General features: G+C 47.5%; 1 protein-coding gene across 1 annotated transcript; it reads right to left on the bottom strand.

Moving 5' to 3' along the window:
- Positions 1–4,336: 4,336 nt before the first annotated feature.
- On the bottom strand, positions 4,337–6,553 carry LOC308463557 (transmembrane protein 100-like). The gene has a single exon (XM_080982069.1). The coding sequence runs from the start codon at positions 6,320–6,322 to the stop codon at positions 5,948–5,950; it is 375 nt and encodes a 124-aa protein (XP_080838195.1). The 5' UTR covers positions 6,323–6,553; the 3' UTR covers positions 4,337–5,947.
- Between the last annotated feature and the right edge of the window lie 12,777 nt (positions 6,554–19,330).

Below are 19,330 nucleotides of genomic sequence, written 5' to 3'. Positions count from 1 at the left end.
ACTGCAGCCAGCTCAACCATGCAAGCTGCAACCTTTCCTGTCTGCCCAAGTAGATCACTACTGGTGTCAACAGTGGTTTGCAGAGGTCCAGCTGGTGCCAGGAATGCCCACTCCAGTTCTGATTGCATTTCCTTTCTGCTGAAAGATTTGCAAGAGTAACAGGGGAACAGTGCTTGTTGGAGTCCCCACCATGACCAGATTTTGTTATTCTCTTAAAAGTGAGGCTGGAAAACAGATGAGGTGGAAAGCTAATTGCTGTCTTTTTGTCCACCCAAAAACAAACTGGTGGGATGCTGAATTGGAAAGACACCATAATGGGTACTTTTATGGGTACTCCGCTCCTCCACATGCAGCTGCTGGGTGACCTTGGGCTAGTCACACTTCTCTGAAGTCTCTCAGCCCCACTCACCTCACAGAGTGTTTGTTGTGGGGGAGGAAGGGAAAGGAGAATGTTAGCCGCTTTGAGACTCCTTAAAGGGAGTGAAAGGCGGGATATCAAATCCAAACTCTTCTTCTTCTTCTTCAACATGGCCAGATTTAGCTGATTAGAAGCAGAGAGAAAAGGTGTGATCGGAAGCAGGAACTCAGCCAAGCTAGAAGGTCAAGCTCAGCACTACGGCCTCCACTGATTGGCAGAAAGTGCATTGCCAGCCTCATTGCCTGCAGCAACACTTACATTATGCCAGCCTTGCAGAGGCATGACTACTAGCAGCTGCCCAATGCCAGAAGATCAGGACCTGCAGATGGGTAGCAAGGCCACATCAGGTGGATCTCAGCAAAGCTGTTGCCGCCATGTTGGATTCCACCTTAGGCTGGCCAGACCAAAGGAGAACTACATGTGTGTCTGGACGAGGATGTGTTCTTCTGATGAGATGCTCATTTTATCAACATCCACAAGCACTGCAAAGTGGCAGGGGAATGGAATGGGCCATTAAAAATAATAATAATAAGGTACGTATTTCCTGCCACCCACATGCTTGTGCCTTTCTCCTGCCATACTGCAGGGCTGATTTGCATTTAGTAGAAATGCTAAGGGAACACTGTGCTCTGTGAATTGCCATTTTAGGATTCATCACGTGCCTTATCAGCTCTGTAAGGTATAAATCAAATGTGAAAACGGGTCCCATGTTGTAGCCTGGGAGTCAGAGGTGGGTCTCTGGTTTCAACCAGACCACTCCTCTATGCCAGGGGTAGGGGGGCAAATTCTGGGCAATCTTCTGGAGGCCACATGTCAGTGCAGGATGGGACCAAAAGAAAAAGCAGATGGAGCAATTAATATAAATTTTACCTGTACATGGTAAGCTAGTCTCTACACACACACACACACACACATGCCCCTCTCTAGCCTCCATGTGTGCAAGGACACATTCCAACCAGCCAAAAACAAAGCGAAACCACCCAAAGAGTGCAAAATGGGGCCAGTGAGGGGTGTGGCAACTTAGCAGAAGACAGCTTTCTATGTTCATAAATCCTCCAGAATGATGAAGCCCAACTTTAATCACCTGCAGTTTCACCCTCAAGGCAACAGCTGCAGTGGCACAGGGAACTGGCACTTGACCAACAGAATTCCTAGCTGAACTCCACAGTGCCTGGCATATTTTTTGTGTGTCCTTCACTGAAGTTATAAATGCTTGTACAGATGATATATTTCCAACGGCATTGCTTATGTGCTGCAGCAGTGAACCAAACGAATCCAAATAAACAAGGTCACTTCTAGAAGGGGCTTTTGCTGCAAGAGCTTAGGATCCTTCCTTATACTAAGTCAGACTTTTGATCTAGGTAACTCAGTACTGTCTACTCTGACTGGCAGCAGCCCCCAGGGTTTCAGGCAAGGAATCTTTCCCAGTCCTACCTGGAGATCCTGAAGATTGAACCTGGAATCGACATCCAAAGCAGGTGTTTTGCCATTAAGCTACTGCCCAAATTCAGAGCCAAGTACATGTACATACATCAGCAGTGGAAGATAGCAGAGCTCATCCCACAGCAGAAATAAATGCATGAGATCCCAAAGCTGGGCATATCTGTATGCACCCCCAAGTCTTTTGAAGTTTGCCTGTTGGCTTGTGGACTTGAAGATCATGCAGGGATGAACAAAACTGTATACAGATCTCTCCAGCCCAGGAAATGCCATGCATTGCGCTCAGCTGCTGGAGGGGGGGGGGTCATATTTGATTACCCGGTGCCCAGAAATAGAGAAAACAGACCTGCTATTGGCAGACTAATTATAGAAAGTTTGCCTGTCTTTTGCAACAGTGGAACAGCAAGGGGTTAACCGTGGCAGGTTATTGCTCTATTATGCAGGCAAACAAAGGATCTTCCTGGGTGAGCAAAGGTCTATTTTCTTCTCTCTTAACCCCCCCCCCCAACCCCTCAGTGGAAACAGAGACTAACAAAAAGCAAAGAAAGCAGCTCTGAGTTCTTGAGTTACAGAACAAAGCATTAGAAACTGACAAAAGATCTTTCCTGGAGAAGGGAGGGGAGTTGTAAATCCTGGCTTTGTTACAGGCATGGTTTTCATTTAAAGTTATGGAAATGCTTGAGAGGTCTGTCTCTCTGAAACACATGGATCACATATATTAAAAGTGAGAGCTATGCTGCAAAGGAAGCAGCCTTAAATGAAGTCAGGCAATGTGTCCATTTAGCATAGTATTCTCTAGTCTTGAGTAGCAAGAGCTGCCCAGGTGGTGCCTTTCCTTTCCCCTGCTCCCTGGGGTACTTCTGAGGCAGGGTGGTCCAACACGTTCCCACCCCTTCCCGCATATTGGACTTGTTCTCTCTCTCTTTGCAATAAGGAAAGTGACGGGGAAACACTCCAGAAACCGCTAAATAAATTCCCAACATCATCAAACCTTCCCACTTCCTTTGTGCAAGCAAATCGGGATGTATGCTCAGCAGACTAGTCCGTAAATAACTCTGATTTTTATTTTGAATGAACTTGGGACTTCCTCTATGCACAGCATGTGCTCTACCATATTCCAGGGAAGCAACAGTTATCCCTCACTACTTTCACTGAGTAGGATATGGCATAATCTTCCAGCACTTCCTACGTCAAAATGCTTCCACCTGCACCGGTCCACTTGCCATGACTAGAATGAGCCTCCATGTGGCTCAGCACCATATGTATGGTCAGCACATCTGGTTTCTTACACAAAAAGGTGCCTGCCTCTTCTCAGGTATGAGAACTTATCTTTGAATGGGGTGGTAGTAGGCAACTAGACCCTTTGAGTAGATTCAGCCCAACCAACCCTGAGGCAATTTTATTTGGCCCTGGAAGCCCCACCAAGATCTAATCTAGGAGTGGGGAAAGGTTGCTCACGGTTGCATTCATGGAGAAAAGAATGTTTGCAAGCTGTAATAAACAAAAGCTATGCCAACACACAGAAATTACATACACAAGGATAAAAATGGGATGTATGTGATGTGCAAGATGCAGAATGTGTGGTGCAATGGCAGCTGGTGTCAGATTTATTCTAGGGAGATCCAAGTTCAAATTTCTGGCAACGGACTGGATGGCTTTGGGCCAGACACCATCTCTCAACCTAGCCTACCTTAGGATAAAAGACAGAAATTATGCATGCTGTCATTTGAGAAAGGCAGAATAAAAAGATGACAATGATACCTTTATTATGAAGCATGTCTACAGAGGAAGTTGCATTAAACCGAGTCAGGGCATTGGGCCATTTAGCTCAATATTGCCTACACTGACTGGCAGAGGCTCTCCAGGGTTTCAGGCAGGCAGTCTTTCCCAGCCCTACCTGGAGATACCCAGGTGCGAAACTGGGACCTTTTGCATGCCAAGCAAATGCCCTACTGCTGAGTTACCTATCAGCCATTCAGATGTTTGCAACAAACTTCCTTATGCCCTCCCCAGAGGAAAGTCTGGAGGACTGAGCAGCCCCCCCAAGTGAATAGATGTGGGTCATCTCTGTTTTAGAACTCCAACAAGGAGTACAGGAGATTACCATCTGGATATGGCCCCAAAGCGCTGCTGCCTCTTGTCTGTCTCCCTTCCTGCTCAGTCAAGTTTGCACTTCCACATATGTTACACTTGGGCCAGACATAACAGCAGCACACACACACACCCTGGGGGGGGGGGGAGGTTAATCCAACAGCATACTGTGAAGGAGTTAGCCAGGAAACGTGATGTATGTGTGCACACCCTTCGTTCCCAGCCTCGTCCACCCCCACGCCAGTCCTGGCCGCTGCCCTTTTCCGGCTCCTAGGCTTACAGAGAGTCTGGTTTCACTTCTTTCCAGCTGCATGTGTGGATGTGGATGAGCTCCAGGTGCTGAGGAGCCAAGAGAGCAGCTGTTCCCTACCCACCCACCCACCCCCCACTCTTCCAGCCATAGCTATCAGCCAGCCTTGGTATTACTATAGCTCAGCTGAGAATGAACAGCGAGGAGGAGAAAGGAGACCTCCTTCGAATTGCTGGTACACAGCTGTGGTTTGCAGGCCACCTTGCTGGGAGAAAAAACCAGGCCAAAGAAGTCAGGTTAAGGGGGAAAGTCAGGAATACACACATTCCTTGTTCTGATCCTATTACTTCTCAAGGAGAAACACTGAAAGATCGAACCAGGACATTGAGATTTGTCCCCCCCACCCTTTAATGTAGGCATCTAATGCATGATATATTTACTCTCTCTCTCTCATGCCTCTTACAAGCTCAGCTGCTATCCTGTCCTAACTGGGGCCCTGTCAACGACCTGCTCTTTGCATCCTCTGAAACCATAGCTCTGATGCAGCAACTGTCAAGCTACAGGTTACATTAATTCTATCAAGAATACCTGATACATTGCTTTGGGAAACTAGTGGAACAACCATCTGTGGTGGACAACCTCACAGCGCACTCCTGCGTCAGTATATCGCCAATGTGCAACCAACCAGAGACACAATGAAGACTGCATGGGTTGGTGGCACATGGCTGAATTTATAGTCAGGTGGGCAAAGCTCCACCAGCACTAGAAACTTCCTTAGTTTGCAGCACTTTGCGCTGAAGGGCAGATTAAGCCTGCCTCTTCTTTCACTGTTCATTGTGAACAGTTGCCCCGCCATCCCCACAGGAAAGCTGTACCGCTTTGTAAGCTTCATCTGCAGTTTCAACTGTCCCATGTCTCGTGAGATCTTGAAACTTGTCTTGGGCTCTTTTGCTACCACTGTGCACCTTCTCCATCAAACGGTAGTTCTTCACTTTTACTTGCAAGAAGTGACGGTATCTGTTTATTCCAAAAACATCCTGACAGTAACCTTTGAGTTGGGCTTTCCACCCTAGAAAAGGAGTATCATTCTAGAGCTACCACCAACTGGAACCCCAAGCTCCATCATCCTTCTCAGCCGGCAGAATCGCACTGTTTTTGTCCTGCAGAAACTAGTGAACTTTTGGCTCCACTCATGTTTCACTAGGCAAGGCTCCTCCACGATCCTCATTAAAAAAAAATAGGTCTCTCTTTCTGTGATCAGTCAACAATATGCATAGCTGTGTTGGGAGACGAGCAGAAAGCATCCTTGTGGGAGGAAACGCCTTCCCTGCTCTCATTCGGCTGGTGTTTTTTTTAAAGGAGTTTTTCCCGGGGCTCTTTGTAAACAAACAGTTCTGTGTGGCAAGGAAACTCGCAAACCCAAGGTCAGGGCGACTTTTGTAGGGGAACAGCCTGACGCACAGCCAGCCAGCCCTGCCACTTGCCTCTGGCTTTTCATCATCCTTCCTGGATTGGGCCAATTCCCTTTCACTGTTCCAAACATCGCTCAACACATTCAGTAAAAACAGGACAAAAGTTGCCCCCACACTGCCAGGTTCCACTGTCCTTTTTCCCTCTTCCCAAAACATTGCAGGGTGCTGCCAAAGCCCCCTTCCTGGCTCCCCTCATTTGGCCCTGGAGTACAAGAAAAAGGTGGGGTTCTTGCCAGCCATGGGTCTACCTGCCGGGGTTTGGGTCTGGTGCCTGCATCACAAAGCCCCCTGTTCGACGGAAGCAGGCTCCTCTTGCTGTTTCTTGCGCTGCCGCTGCCTCTTGGCCCGCCAGCAGACCAAGGCGCCCACCAGCAGGCCTACCCCGAAGATCAGGGTGGCCACCGAGACCACCTTGGCAATGTCCATCTGCCGCCCATTGATGGTGAAAGTGATGCACGTGGCAGCAATGCCAATGACCAGGGAGACGATGCCAAAGGGGAAGACGCAGCGGTACCAGGATTTTTCCGTGCCCCCCGTGGCCAGCGCCAGCTTGTTGAGTGTGGCCGTGGAGTCGGTGGTGGCAGCCACTGCAGGCAGACCCGGCTTCCCTCCTTGCAAGCAAGTCAGCGAGTTGGACTTGCAGCCCATCATCCTGGCAAGGTGCACAGGGGCAGGTGCCCACACGAGCCTGGAGAGTTTGCAGTCACAGCATGGGCTGCAGCCTCCTGCCCCCAGCACAGCTTTCTCTGCAAGGGAGAAGAGAAGTGAGAAAAGCAAAGTCCTGTGTTCTTCCTTGTCTTCCTTGGTCTCTTTCCTTGGGCTCTGGCTGCTGTTGCCGCTGTTTGCTTTCTGCTCTGAGCTGTGGCTTGGAGGACTCTTTTGCCGCAACATCAAGAGGCGATTGGCAGATGGGAGCAGTGATATCATACCTGTGGGCGGGAACTCTGAGCCTGTTAACTGTTTCAGAGGAACTGCGGGCAAACACTGGGTTTGAGAGAGTCCTAGGGAAGAGACTGATGCTAACTGGCTTCCAGGATTTTATTCCAGTTTGCTCAGATTCCCTCTCCCCCCCCCCCACCATTTCAGATTTTAACACTTGCTTTGTATCTGGAGTTTATTTATTTTTAAGTGTTATTGACTTATGGTTTTTCAGATGTATTTCACCTTTGTAAGTTACTTTGGCCCCTTTAGTGCTTTATTTCAGAGGTGAGGAAACTTTCTCAGCCCAAGAGCCACATTCTCCTCTAGGCAACCTTCAGAGGGCCACATGCCAGTGGTAGCTGAGGCCAGAGGCACAAGTGGTTGGAGCAAGAAATGTAGTTTTTAACCTTTGTACAGTAGGCAGGTTTCTATACACACACACAAACATATGAAAAGAGGCAGTCCTTGAGGTATTGCAGTCCTGAGCCATTTAAGGCTTTATAGGTCAAAACCAGCACTTTGAATTGGGCCCAGAAACTAATTGGTAGCCAGTGCAGTTGGGCCAGGATCGGTGTAATATGCTCAAACCGACTTGCTCTGGTGAGCAACCTGGCCACTGAATTCTGCACAAGCTGAAGTTTCCGAACCATCTTCAGATGCAGCCCTACATATAACACATTGCAGTAATCTAACCCTGAGGTTACCAGAGCATTGGCAACATTAGTTAAGCTATACAAGTCCAGATAGAGGTGTAGCTGGGCCACCAGCCGAAGCTGATGGAAGGCATTCCGGGCCACTGAGGCCACCTGAGCTTCAAGCGACAGCAAAAGATCCAGGAGTACCCCCAAGCTACAAACCTGCTTCTTCAGAGGAAGTGTAACCCCATCAAGAGCTGGCAATCTCCCACCCATCTGCTCTAGGGAACCACCCACTAGCAGTGCCTCAGTCTGATCTGGATTGAGCTTCTGTTTGTTGGCTTTCATCCAGTCCATTACTGAGGCAAGACACTGGTCCAGCACTTCCACTGCCTCACCTGCAGATGTAAAGAAGAAATAGAGCTGAGTGTCATCAGCGTACGGCTGACAACGTACTCCAAACCTCCAGATAACACCCCCAGCAGTTTCATGTAGATGTTAAACAATGTGGGGGATAGGATTGAGCCCTGTGGAACAGAACCCCACATTGAAGGTTCCATGGGGCTGAAAAGCATTCCCCAAGCAACACCCTCTGGGAATGACCATCCAAGCAGAACTGGAACCACTGCAAATTAGTGCCACCCACCCCTAGTTCAGACAGTTGCTCCAGAAGGATCCCATAGTCATTGGTATCAAAAGCTGCTGAGAGGTAAGAGGACCAGACTTGGTCATTTAGAAAGTTCCAGGTCAGTCTTTGTCACTGAGTTAGTAATGACAGGATTGTGCTTGGGGTATACATTGTGCCTATGGATTTGGAAGCAGCATATACCTATTATGGTTCATAAAATCATGAAAGCACCATGCAAAGTATGTTTTGAAAAATTAATCCTCCCCCTCTGACCTGCAATCCAAAAGCTTTTAACTGTTAAGTCATTTTTTAAATTCTTTGTTCTCCTGCTTTGTAAAACAAACCTGAATAAAGATGATAATCCTCCTACATATACATTTAGAAACAACTCCATTGCTGCTATCGTTGTTGGTTTTTTGGAGTGTATACATTTGGTGTCTTTTGTCAAGCATAACAACATTACAGGTTATTTTTATAGAGCTTCCTTCCCACTTTTCTGGCAATGCAAAGCACTATTGATCAGTTAAGTAAAAGGAAAAAGTTATAAAAAGGGAAGAGGCTGTGGCTCATTGGTAGGGCATCTAATTTACATGCAGATCCCAGAGCTCATGGTCTCGGGTTCAAGGCTGGGAGAGCTCCCAGTCTGAAACTCTGGAGAGCTGCTGCCAGTCAGTCTAGACCAGGGGTCAGCAAACTTTTTCAGCAGAGGGCCGGTCCACTGTCCCTCAGACCTTGTGGGGGGCTGGACTATATTGGGGGGGGGGATGAATGAATTCCTGTGCCCCACAAATAACCCAGAGATGCATTTTAAATAAAAGGACACATTCTACTCATGTAAAAACATGCTGATTCCCGGACCATCTGCGGGCTGGATTTAGAAGGCGATTGGGCCGGATTTGGGGCCTGGGCCTTAGTTTGCCTACCCATGGTCTAGACAGTCCAGAGCTAGATGGAATAAGGATCTGGCTCAGTGTAAGGCAGCTTCCTTTGTTCCTAAAAATAAACAATCATTATTATCCAAGGGAGATACTTCAGTTGGGGTTTTAAACGCTCACCTCTTAACATCCCCCCCCAGCTCATCTAACAGCCCTTGAGAAACCCAGCCACTGGTTGTTGTGTCCTGTTCTGTTCCATCCTGCCCCCCCCCCATAGGACTCTGCCAGGCTTTGATCAGATTGCATGTGGTTTTACTTTCATGCACAATTTGGCCTTCACCACTAGGGAGCTGTCCATAGTACCAAGACCATGGGTTTTGTGCTACCCTTTTCACCACCTGGCTCCTGGCTGGCTGAAACGTTTCCAAAAGGAACATGCAAATACTGCTCACACACCACATCTGGCTTGGTGAGCTCCTCAGACTTCCCATAATGGTTTCCTACTTCCCTGATTCTGCTTCTCCTACTGATCAGGAACAAGACCCAGCCAGTGTGTTACTTCCTTGGAGATGAGTTATACATCCATCTCCTTGGAGAATATATCACTCCTGTCCTGATTCATAATAGTATGCATTCTCATCTTTCCACCCCTCCCTTTTCTTTTATGGGTTCTCCCCTTAGCTACTCTTTTAGAAAACTATGGAAGGAGTCAGTGGGTGAGGCTTGAGGGTTTTATCAGAGCCCCCAAACAGACTTTGACTCAGAGGTAAGTTCCACTGATTTCTTTTAAGTGACAAAGGCTTAGAAGCTCCCAAGAGCCTGACTGCTTGCCCGAAATGGCATTTCATCATTAATGCTGCGCTCAGATCATGTTGGGGCATGTTCCATGGCTTTTTAAGGCAGTCGTTCATATCTGGAACATTCCAGCTCAGCACAGAGTCCTTTGACACTTGACATTGCAGCAGTGTAAATGATGCTGCACGGATAGTACTTCTACACTTGCAGCATCATTAAGACTCGGGTGAAAATCATACAGGAAAGCAGTCAGCAACAAGAAATGGAACAGTGCTCCTAGTCAAGGGTGAGTCACATCTTCAGAGCTACGTAAGCTATTCAATATTACAGTACCCCTAAATGCCCACTTAACCATCTATTCAGCTTTTTCATTGCAGTTTGTAAAATAAATCAAGTCTTTTTATCATTTGGATTTTCTGGTTGGGGAGCCTTCGGGTGGAAGTTCCTTAGATCAGAGATGGGGAACCCCAGGAATTGGGGACACATATGCCTCCCAAGTCTCCCTATCTGGAAAGTAGGTGGGTCAACAAAACCTTTATTTACTCTCACATTCTTCTCTAGCCTCTGTGCAGGCAGGCAAGCAAGCAAGCAAGCAGCATGATTAAATGTGCATGGTAGCCAGGCAGAAACATTCTAAGGTAAAGGGGCCCCTGACCATTAGGTCCAGTCGTGGCCAACTCTGGGGTTGCGGCGCTCATCTCGCTTTAGTGGCCGAGGGAGCCGGCGTAAAGCTTCCGGGTCATGTGGCCAGCATGACTAAGCCGCTTCTGGCGAACCAGAGCAGCGCACGGAAATGCCGTTTACCTTCCCGCCGGAGCGGTTCCTATTTATCTACTTGCACTTTGGCGTGCTTTCAAACTGCTAGGTTGGCAGGAGCAGGGACCGAGCAACGTGAGCTCACCCCATCGCGGGGATTTGAACCGCCGACCTTCTGATCGGCAAGTCTTAGGCTCTGTGGTTTAACCCACAGTGCCACCCGCGTCCCATTCAGAAACATTCTAGGAGGGTGTAAAACAGGACCTGTGAGAAGTATGGCTGAGGAGGGGTGTGGCTGGGAAAGAGCCCTAAGGGCCAGTTAGAGAGGCCTGGAGGGTTGCATTCAGCCCCCAGTTTGAGGCCCCATCCCTCCCACGGGGAGCACTGTTGTTGCCTCGCCTCAAAAAGGATATTGTAGAGTTGGAAAAGGTCCAGAGTAGGAAATGCAAATGATCAATGGCACAACTCCCCTGTGGAGAAAGGTTTCAGCATTGGGGCTTTTTATCTTTGGAAACAGGTAAATAGGGGGCAGCAGGATAGAAGCATATAGGATTATAGGTGGTATGGACAAAGTCAGGGGTGTGGAACCTCATGCCCTTGGCCAATCTTGGCTTAATCACACGCATTTTCCCCAAACCACATTCAGCTGCCCATCAACTGATATCACTGGCTATGGATAAGAGGACAGGGCTCAATCCTGCATCGGCTGCACTGCCTAGGTGGCAGGATTTAAGATTGAACCACCACCGCTGCCACCCACCTGCTTAAAGGAGAAATATAGCAAAGCCTTCTCCACCCACACCCCTTTAAGGGGAAAGAATCCATAAACCAGCATGTCTACATACTGGACCTATAGGCACTGCAAAGCCCCAGAGAGGATATTGGCAGAATTATTTTGCCCACCTGTCATGTCACAATAACACCATGTGATTGACAGGTGGGTAGCCCCGGATTTCCATTTTCTGAAATATGGCAACCGTAGCAGAAGCTAACCTAACTGTACAGAGGCAAAATTTGCATTTGTTGCTCCACCGGCTTTTGCCTCTGGCCCCACACTCTAGTGGGGTCCCAGAAGATTGCCCAGCCTCTGGCTGGAAAACGTTCCCTATCCCCGGTCTCTAACATGCTGGCTCTAGAGTTCCTGGTGTCTGCCAATTGAGTTGGCAGCTCAGAACTTCCCACTAGAAACACTCCAAATAAGGTTTTGGAGAATTTAGTGTTTCTAGTGGGAAGTTCTGAGCTGCCAACTCTGAGGCCATTGCCTCCTTTTTTGCATGCAGGAGTTTACAGGCCACACAATGGCCACTGTGTTTGCCTGGCCCCATCAGCATGCAGCTCTTCATCCCTCTCCATCCTTTGGAAGCCTCTGTGACACTGCGCTTCAGTCTCGGCTTTTCCTGGCGATAGAAATAACAGGGGGTGGAGTGGGGGCGCTATTGACCTCCCTGCTTTACCATCACTACGACTGTCATCACCTTCTTCCCATTTGTCTTTCTAGAAACAAAGCCCATTTTAGCAAGTGACAGAGGAAAGCATTATAGGGCAGAAGCAGGTCTGCGAAAGCAATCGATGCAGATGACGCCACAAGAGTAACGGGGGGGGGAGGAGGAGGATGGCCCAGGAGGGAGGGGGGGTCTCACAAGCTTAATTGAATCCATTCAAGGACAAGGAAAAGAAAGCAAGAAGCTCCTATTTAATTCTTGTGTAGAATGAGAGAGAGCGAAAGAAATAAAAGCATCCAATGATGTGGGGAGGGTAGGAGAGATGGTGAAAGTTTCCCATGATCCCCTTTGTAAAGAAGTCTAGCTTGGAGACTTATTTTTCTCTGGCCAAGTGTTTCAGAAGACAAAAAAAAGGCAATGTACACTCGGAAAATCCAAAATTTCCATTCCAGCTGGTTCATTATACAAACTACTCTCTTAAATAATTGGTGCCTGCGTTTGCTTCCCCCCCTTGTCCTTTTGTGACTGTCCTGAGAGACCAGAGTTTAGAAATAAATAATAATAATAATAATAATAATAATAATAATAATAATAATATGAATTCAAAGACAAGGTAGATAAGACCGTATGATTGTTGGAGGTTTTTAAACAGAGGTTGGATGGCCATCTGTCAATGATTCTTTAGCTGCGATTCCGGCATTCCAGGGGGTTGGACTAGATGGCCCTTAGGTTCCCTTCCAACTCTACAATTCTATGAGTCTGATTTGAATGAGGCATACACACAGGTATACATTTGTTCATGTATAGATAAGTGATTTTGCTAGTCATAGAGAGAGGCAGAAAACGCTATAAAGAATGCAAGTTTCACCCATGGGCCATTAAAAGGCTCACTCATTCTTCTGCAAGCTTCTGAGATTTCACCAGACATACATGACTCTTGCAGTAATGAGAATGAAAAACTTCCCCATTTCATAAATGTATGGAAGCCATGGGAGGAGCCCAGGACTCAGTAGCAGCCGAGCACAATGCTTCGTGTGCAGAGTCCCAGGTATCCTCTCCAGTTTTCACATCTCCAATTAAAAGGAACCAATAGATGGGAAAGGCGTGTGGCCTGAGGCTCCGGAGAGCCACTGCCAGTCAGAACTCAGAAGAGATAATACTTGGCAAGATGCACCAGACAGCTTCTTCTAATAATTCCCAAAGTGCTGACTTCTGCATCTAATAGGTTGATCTCTGTAGTACTTAAACTCTCTGGTGAACACCGCTACTTCAGCAAAGGGCACTAAAGCTCAGTGGTTTTTCTTGCCTTTCCCCTAGCTAAGAATATTCTTAGATTATCACTAGCATAAGGGCAAAGCAAGAGGAACTAGGAGCTCCGATATCCTTCTGTTGGAGCAGCTGTGGCTGTCGCATAATCCCTTTAATTGGATTTGGAGGAGGATGCCTTGGGAAAGCAACACTCAGAGGAAGGAGGAACCTGCCACCCTCTGAATACGGTTGAACTCCAACTCCCTTCGGCCCCAAACCAGCACGGCCAGTGGCCAAAGATGCTGGAAATTATAGGTCTCAACATATGGAGGGCCACAGGTTCTGCTCTAGCTAAATGTGGCCTGCGATTGTCACCCAGAATTTGCTTTACGATGCTGTGCAAACAATACGAACTAGTGATGAACATGAGAGTTGCACACCCTCCAACATTTCTCCAATGAAAATAGGGACATCCTATTCCATACCCTCCAACATTTTGCTGATGAAGACTCCATCTCCTCCAACTTTTCTCTGATGAAAATAGGGACATCCCACCATACCAACTCATCTGGGAGGAAAACCCAGCCTGACCAGCCCCCATGCCTTTAATAGGAACTTAGACTGCAGGAACTAACAGGTAATTTTCTTCACAGTCTATGCACTTTGACACAACTTTGTTAATATATTCAGAAATGTTTATCAGAGTGTTTATGTCCTGAACTCCTGGCCTACCTGGCAGCAAGTTAGTATGTCGAGTCCCCAGCCCAGGGTCAATCCATGTGTCCAGAGTCCAAAGCACAGTCGTGCAGAGATCCTGAAGCATCCAAGCTGAGATCCATCAACATGGGCAGTTGAACAGACCCAGCGCCTCAGCTCTGTTGCCCTTTTATACTTTGCATGCTGATTGCAGCATCTGGGCTTGATGAGGCATGTGAAGCTCACCTGTTCCAAGCCTACTCCAGCTGAGGAATCACACACCTTCTCCCAGAGCTAGTGAGCCCCACCTGGCCAGCTAGGGAGCTGGGCTCTGGGGCCTTGCCTGCCTCAGCCTCCTGGAGCGCAGCTCCTGCTGCTTCTTACTCCTCAGAGCCTGTCATGTTTGTGGAGACCGGGGGCCCTCTGGCTCTGGTGATGGGTCCTGCTGCTCTGGTTCCTGTGCACTGGCCCCCATTCCCTCGTCATTCTCTGTCACCCCATGAGTATTTCCTACACCAACCTCTCCTTCCCCACCCACAATTGACCCCAGTGTGTCCCAGCCCCAGCTCCACCCCTTGCCAGGATCCAGATGGGCAGGGTAAAAATAATAAATAATAAATTATTATTATTATTATTATTATTATTATTATTATTATTATTCCTTCCTGTTGTCCTGCCAGTTCATGACAATTTACTGTTCTTTTATTTTTATGTAATTGTTGCATGTCATATGCTCTAATGTAAATAAAGATATATTTTGATGCAACCGTGTTAAACAGTTTAAAGGTGAAAATTAATAAAAGCTATATTACAAAGTGTGGGGGGGGGGCGAGTGAACAGAGGCTGTGCATACTGATACCATACATTTAAAGCAGCTGACTTCCCTCCAAAGAATCCTGGAACTGTATTTTGTTAAGGTTGTTGGGAACTGTAGTTCTCTGGGGGTAAATCACAGTTCCCGGGATTCTCTTGAGCTGGTGGGAGAATATACGTTTTAAGTAGATGGTGTGTGCACACAGCATCAATCTCTCCCCAAGGTAACCAAACAACATCTCTTGTGCACAAGAGGGTAAAATCAGCATGCTTGGGGGTGGGGAGGGGAATACAGGATGTTCAAAAATTCAAAAGGAAAAATAATGAGGGGGCTACAGGGTAGGACATACACACACCAAAACAAAAACAAAAAACAGCCAATAAAGACTGAGTATGCTCAGTGGACACAGAATGTGTGTGTGTAAAAGTAGGAAGGAGGAGGGAACGGAACATAGCGTAACAAAAGAAGATGTGTCTGGCTAGAACATGGAATTGAAGTGACTCCATGCTGTAACATTTTGTTGCAGGTTCCAGTGGTATTATTTAACACCAAGACAAGCATTGAGTGAACACATAAGAAATAAGAAATGCCACGGAATTCAGTGAGCCTTGTTATGGAGTAATCATGTATAGGATACAGCTCTCAACATCACTTTGAGGAATATTTTGCAGCCGGCAAATGTTGTTCCTTCCCAGTTCATGCTGGTTGGTTTCCTTTGGTAGAAATGCAGAAATCATTTTAGCTGGTGAAGCCTGTCATGTCAGAGTGTTGGGGGTGGGGGAGAATCCCTGTAATAGGCGGTTATTAAAAAGTAGAGGAGTTTAGTTTAATGCCAGTTTTTCTTCGACTGAAAAGACTGGATAAAATAATAAGACCGTCCGTGCAGGTGGCAGGATTGCAGTCTAAAAGACATGGCACGCATTTGGAATCCTGCCCATCTTTGCATCTTGCCACTTCATTTGCTGCAGCGACCATTGTAAGGATGTACTTCTTATTATAATACTCTCTGTGATATTCTTCACAGTGCATCTCGCTCCCGTCCCCCGCACAGAGCAAAAGACAGATCGGGGCAATTGGGCCAGGGTGACTCATTCTGCAGAAAGATAAAGAAGCCAATACCTTAGCTCATCTGCAAGCACCGTTCAGGGAGAGATGGATGGGCCAGCGGGGGGTTCCGTTTACACCTACGTGGCAGAGATAATGAAAGGGGGAACGGCAAGAAATAACGATGCTCTGCTGCCCTCTAGAGGCTGCTGCCAAGCAACCCTATTTCTCCATTAACATCAGTCAGGAGAGGCTGTACATTATTTCTACCCGTGTCTGGACGCACTTGGGGGTTGGATGAGGGCTAATAAACGGAATTTAGACCCTGGGAAGACAGAGGCACAGTGTGGGGGGCGGGGCGGGGGTCCCGCATCTCGGAGATTGGACAGTTGCTTATTTTGGATGGGGTTGCATTCCCTCTTGCTGTTTAGAGTTGCTGCTGGATCCATCTTTGTTGCTGGAGTCTCAGGTAGCCTCAGTAGCTAGGAGTGCCTTCGTCCAGCTATAGGTGGTACACCAATTGCAGTCATTCTTGCACAGTGACAGCCTGGCTGTGGTGATTCGTGCACTGGTAAGTTCAGGACTCGATTAGTGGAATGCATTCTATGTGGTGCTGCTATTATTGGGACTGGTCCAGAAGCTCCAGCTGGCGCAAAATGTTGTAACTAGACGGGTTTTGGGGGCGGACTACCTCCAGCACATAACTTCAGTCCTTAAAAACTTCCAATGGCTACTGATGAGTCCAGGATTACCACCTGGTGCCTTATATCCCTGCCTGATGGCCAAGATCTTTGGGAAAGTAAATTAATGGTCCCCCATGACTCAGACGTGGGTGGCGCTGTGGGTTAAACCACAGAGCCTAGGACTTGCTGATTAGAAGGTCGGCGGTTCGAATTCCCATGATGGGGTGAGTTCCCATTGCTCGGTCCCTGCTCCTGCCAACCTAGCAGTTCGAAAGCATGTCAAAGTGCAAGTAGATAAATAGGTACCGCTCCGGCGGGAAAGTAAACAGCGTTTCCGTGCGCTGCTCTGGTTCGCCAGAAGCGGCTTAGTCGTGCTGGCCACATGACCCGGAAGCTGTATGCCGGCTCCCTCGGCCAATAAAGCGAGATGAGCACCACAACCCCAGAGTCAGCCACGACTGGACCTAATGGTCAGGGGTCCCTTTACCTTTACCTTTATGACTCAGACACATGGATTGGATATGTTCAGTATTGTGGGTCCAATTCTGTAGATTGCTTCTATGTAAATTGCATCAAATTACGTGGAAAGGTTGTAGTGGTTGCCCATATGCAACTGGGCCAGCATTAATTTGCAAGGCCACTAACAACTTGAGTCCAGGATACCTTAAGGACCAGTTGATGCCCGCTCACTGCGGTCTTCCTTGTTCATGACACCCCGCCCATGGCCCAGACATACGGTTTTCACATCCACAAGGACATAGGCATACAAAAGCTGATCAGACTGAGTTTCACTTAAGCATGGGTGACTGGGCAGCATCTTCCGTCACACCTGAGGGCAGCAGACTAGATTCAGGGGGCAAAGGCAAGGCCTGTAGCACAGTCCCCCAACACCTTACCTTTACCTTTGCTTTACCTTCCCCCACCCCACCATCTGTCACCTGAAACAGGTGCCTCACTCTGCCTAATGGCAGAGCTGGCCACAGAGGCTTGTTGCAAGCCCTGAAGACTTACAAATCTAAAACAGCATAACATTCTTCATGTATTCTATTGATATGGTCTACAAAAGCTCATTCCATAATCAATTTGTCAGTCTTTAAAGGTGCCACGAGACTCTTTTGTTTTATTTTTACTGTAGCAGACGAACATGGCTATTCAATTTTTAATTTCAACAAGTAAGATGAATGGCTGGATGGGGATTTGAATTACGACCTCTCCAGTTCTAGTTCTACACTTTAAGCATTACACTGGAGTGGCTATTTTCTCATTCCGCCGCCCCCCATCCCTAGGACCCTTAAGCAACCATCCAGGGGCCACAGGTCAGCAGTGGGTGTGGCCACACCACACTATCATGGGTCTCAGAGGCACCAACCCTCACAGGATTTTTTAATTTTATTTTGCTGGTGTGGGGGACAAAGTAAAACATTGCGGAACAGACTCATTTAAAAATGAGCATAGTGTCTGTGCATCTTGTCTCATATCTCAGGTTCTATAAATGTTGGAAACTTGCTCTCTTTTTGAAATGAAAGCTGGGAATCTGGGTATTATGTTATGCAGAACTGGGGGATGTCCAGCCTGCATACCTAATCAGGCCCACCAGGCCTCTCCATTTGACCTGCCAGGCCATTCTAAGTAAGCAATGCTCACCTGCCAATCACCTGACATCTCATATGACATCAGGTTGGGACAAGTAAAAATGCAGCTGCCCTGGCCAAAAGAAGCTTCTGAAGCACCACCAATCCTCTGAGGGTTGCCGCTTCAAAGCACAGCAAAGAGCCCTCTGTGGAGCTTAGAAACAATGCCCCCCCCCCCGACATTCAGCTGATTGTTGAGGCTTCAAAGTGCAGTGCAGAGCTCTTTGAAAGCCCCTTTCAAAAAACACTGGAGGGTATGAAGTAGGGCTGGTGAGGGTCTGGAGAGCAGGGGAGCAGACCCTCCAGGTGTTCCTATTTTCCAGGGACATCCCTGATTTAGAGAAGCCACCCCAGTTTCTGCTTTGATTCCTTTTCCTTAGGTTGTCCCTATTTTCATTGGAGAAATGTTGGAGGGTATGGAGTTATCCAACCCCCAAACTATCTGAACGCAATCTTGTATAGATAAGTTTTTTAAATGTTTAATGTTTTATTATGTTTTTATATGTGTTGGAAGCTGGGGCAACCCAGGAAGATGTGTGGGGTATACATAGTAAAATTATCATTATGGAATGGGATGTCCCAATTTTCATGGGAAAAATGTTGGAGGGGGTAGGAGTGGCTTGGGAATACTGCTGAGGGGCCAAGATAGAGAGGCCTGGAGGGCCACATTTGACCCCTGGAGTGTGCGGATGCCCATCTTTGCCCTATCTGGACTCCTGCCTCCATCCCACAGCCATGGTCCTTGCAAGCCTGCACAGTTAGAAGCTGATAAAAGCACATACTGAAGACCTGGGACAAGAGAGAACACCATTCTTGACTCATGTGGCATGGTCTTAGAAGGCCTTCCTCTGCCTTTGATGAGTCAAGGTGGGGAAAATTACAGTGTTGCCTTAATAACATAGCAGCTTCCGGAAATATGGCTCTGGAAATAGCATCAAAATGTCACATTCCTTCCCACCAACAAAGGCTTCTTGGATAGTGACAAGTTGCTAGGTGACATTTCCCTCCTATTTTCAGCTCAATGGCAGGCTCACACACCTTCTTGGTTAGTGCTGTCAAAGAATTCCCACATCTTCAGTTATCAGAGGTGAAGAAGGAGGCAGCAGAAATAACAACAACCCATTTTCAGATTGCCAACTGTGGAACAAGAACATAGCTTAGGTCTGAGCCAAGATACAAACACACACACATAAACATTCACCACTATTTGCAAGCTGCACACAGGTTTCCATTTATGCAGTTTTTGAGAATCCCCTGCAAACAGGGCCAAAGTGTTAGCCTCCATTTACCATGGTAGCTGGAATACCAAGGCACAATAGAATGCTTTTCCATACAATTAAAAATCACGACTCGGGGAAAACTAGTTTGTCAACGAGAAAGATCTGTTAGTTTTTGTATAGACAGATCCTGCCACATGAGCCCCAACCTGCTGTCTGAAGTGGTTAATCTCAGGTGCTCACGACCTGCCTGAGAACTGGAGGTAACAAGTAG

Source organism: Podarcis pityusensis (assembly GCF_964106645.2).
Source record: "Podarcis pityusensis genome assembly, chromosome: 14".
NCBI classification, from domain to species: domain Eukaryota; kingdom Metazoa; phylum Chordata; class Lepidosauria; order Squamata; family Lacertidae; genus Podarcis; species Podarcis pityusensis.
The sequence above is the reverse complement of the archived record's forward strand: the minus strand, read 5'-3'. Positions and strand labels throughout refer to the sequence as shown.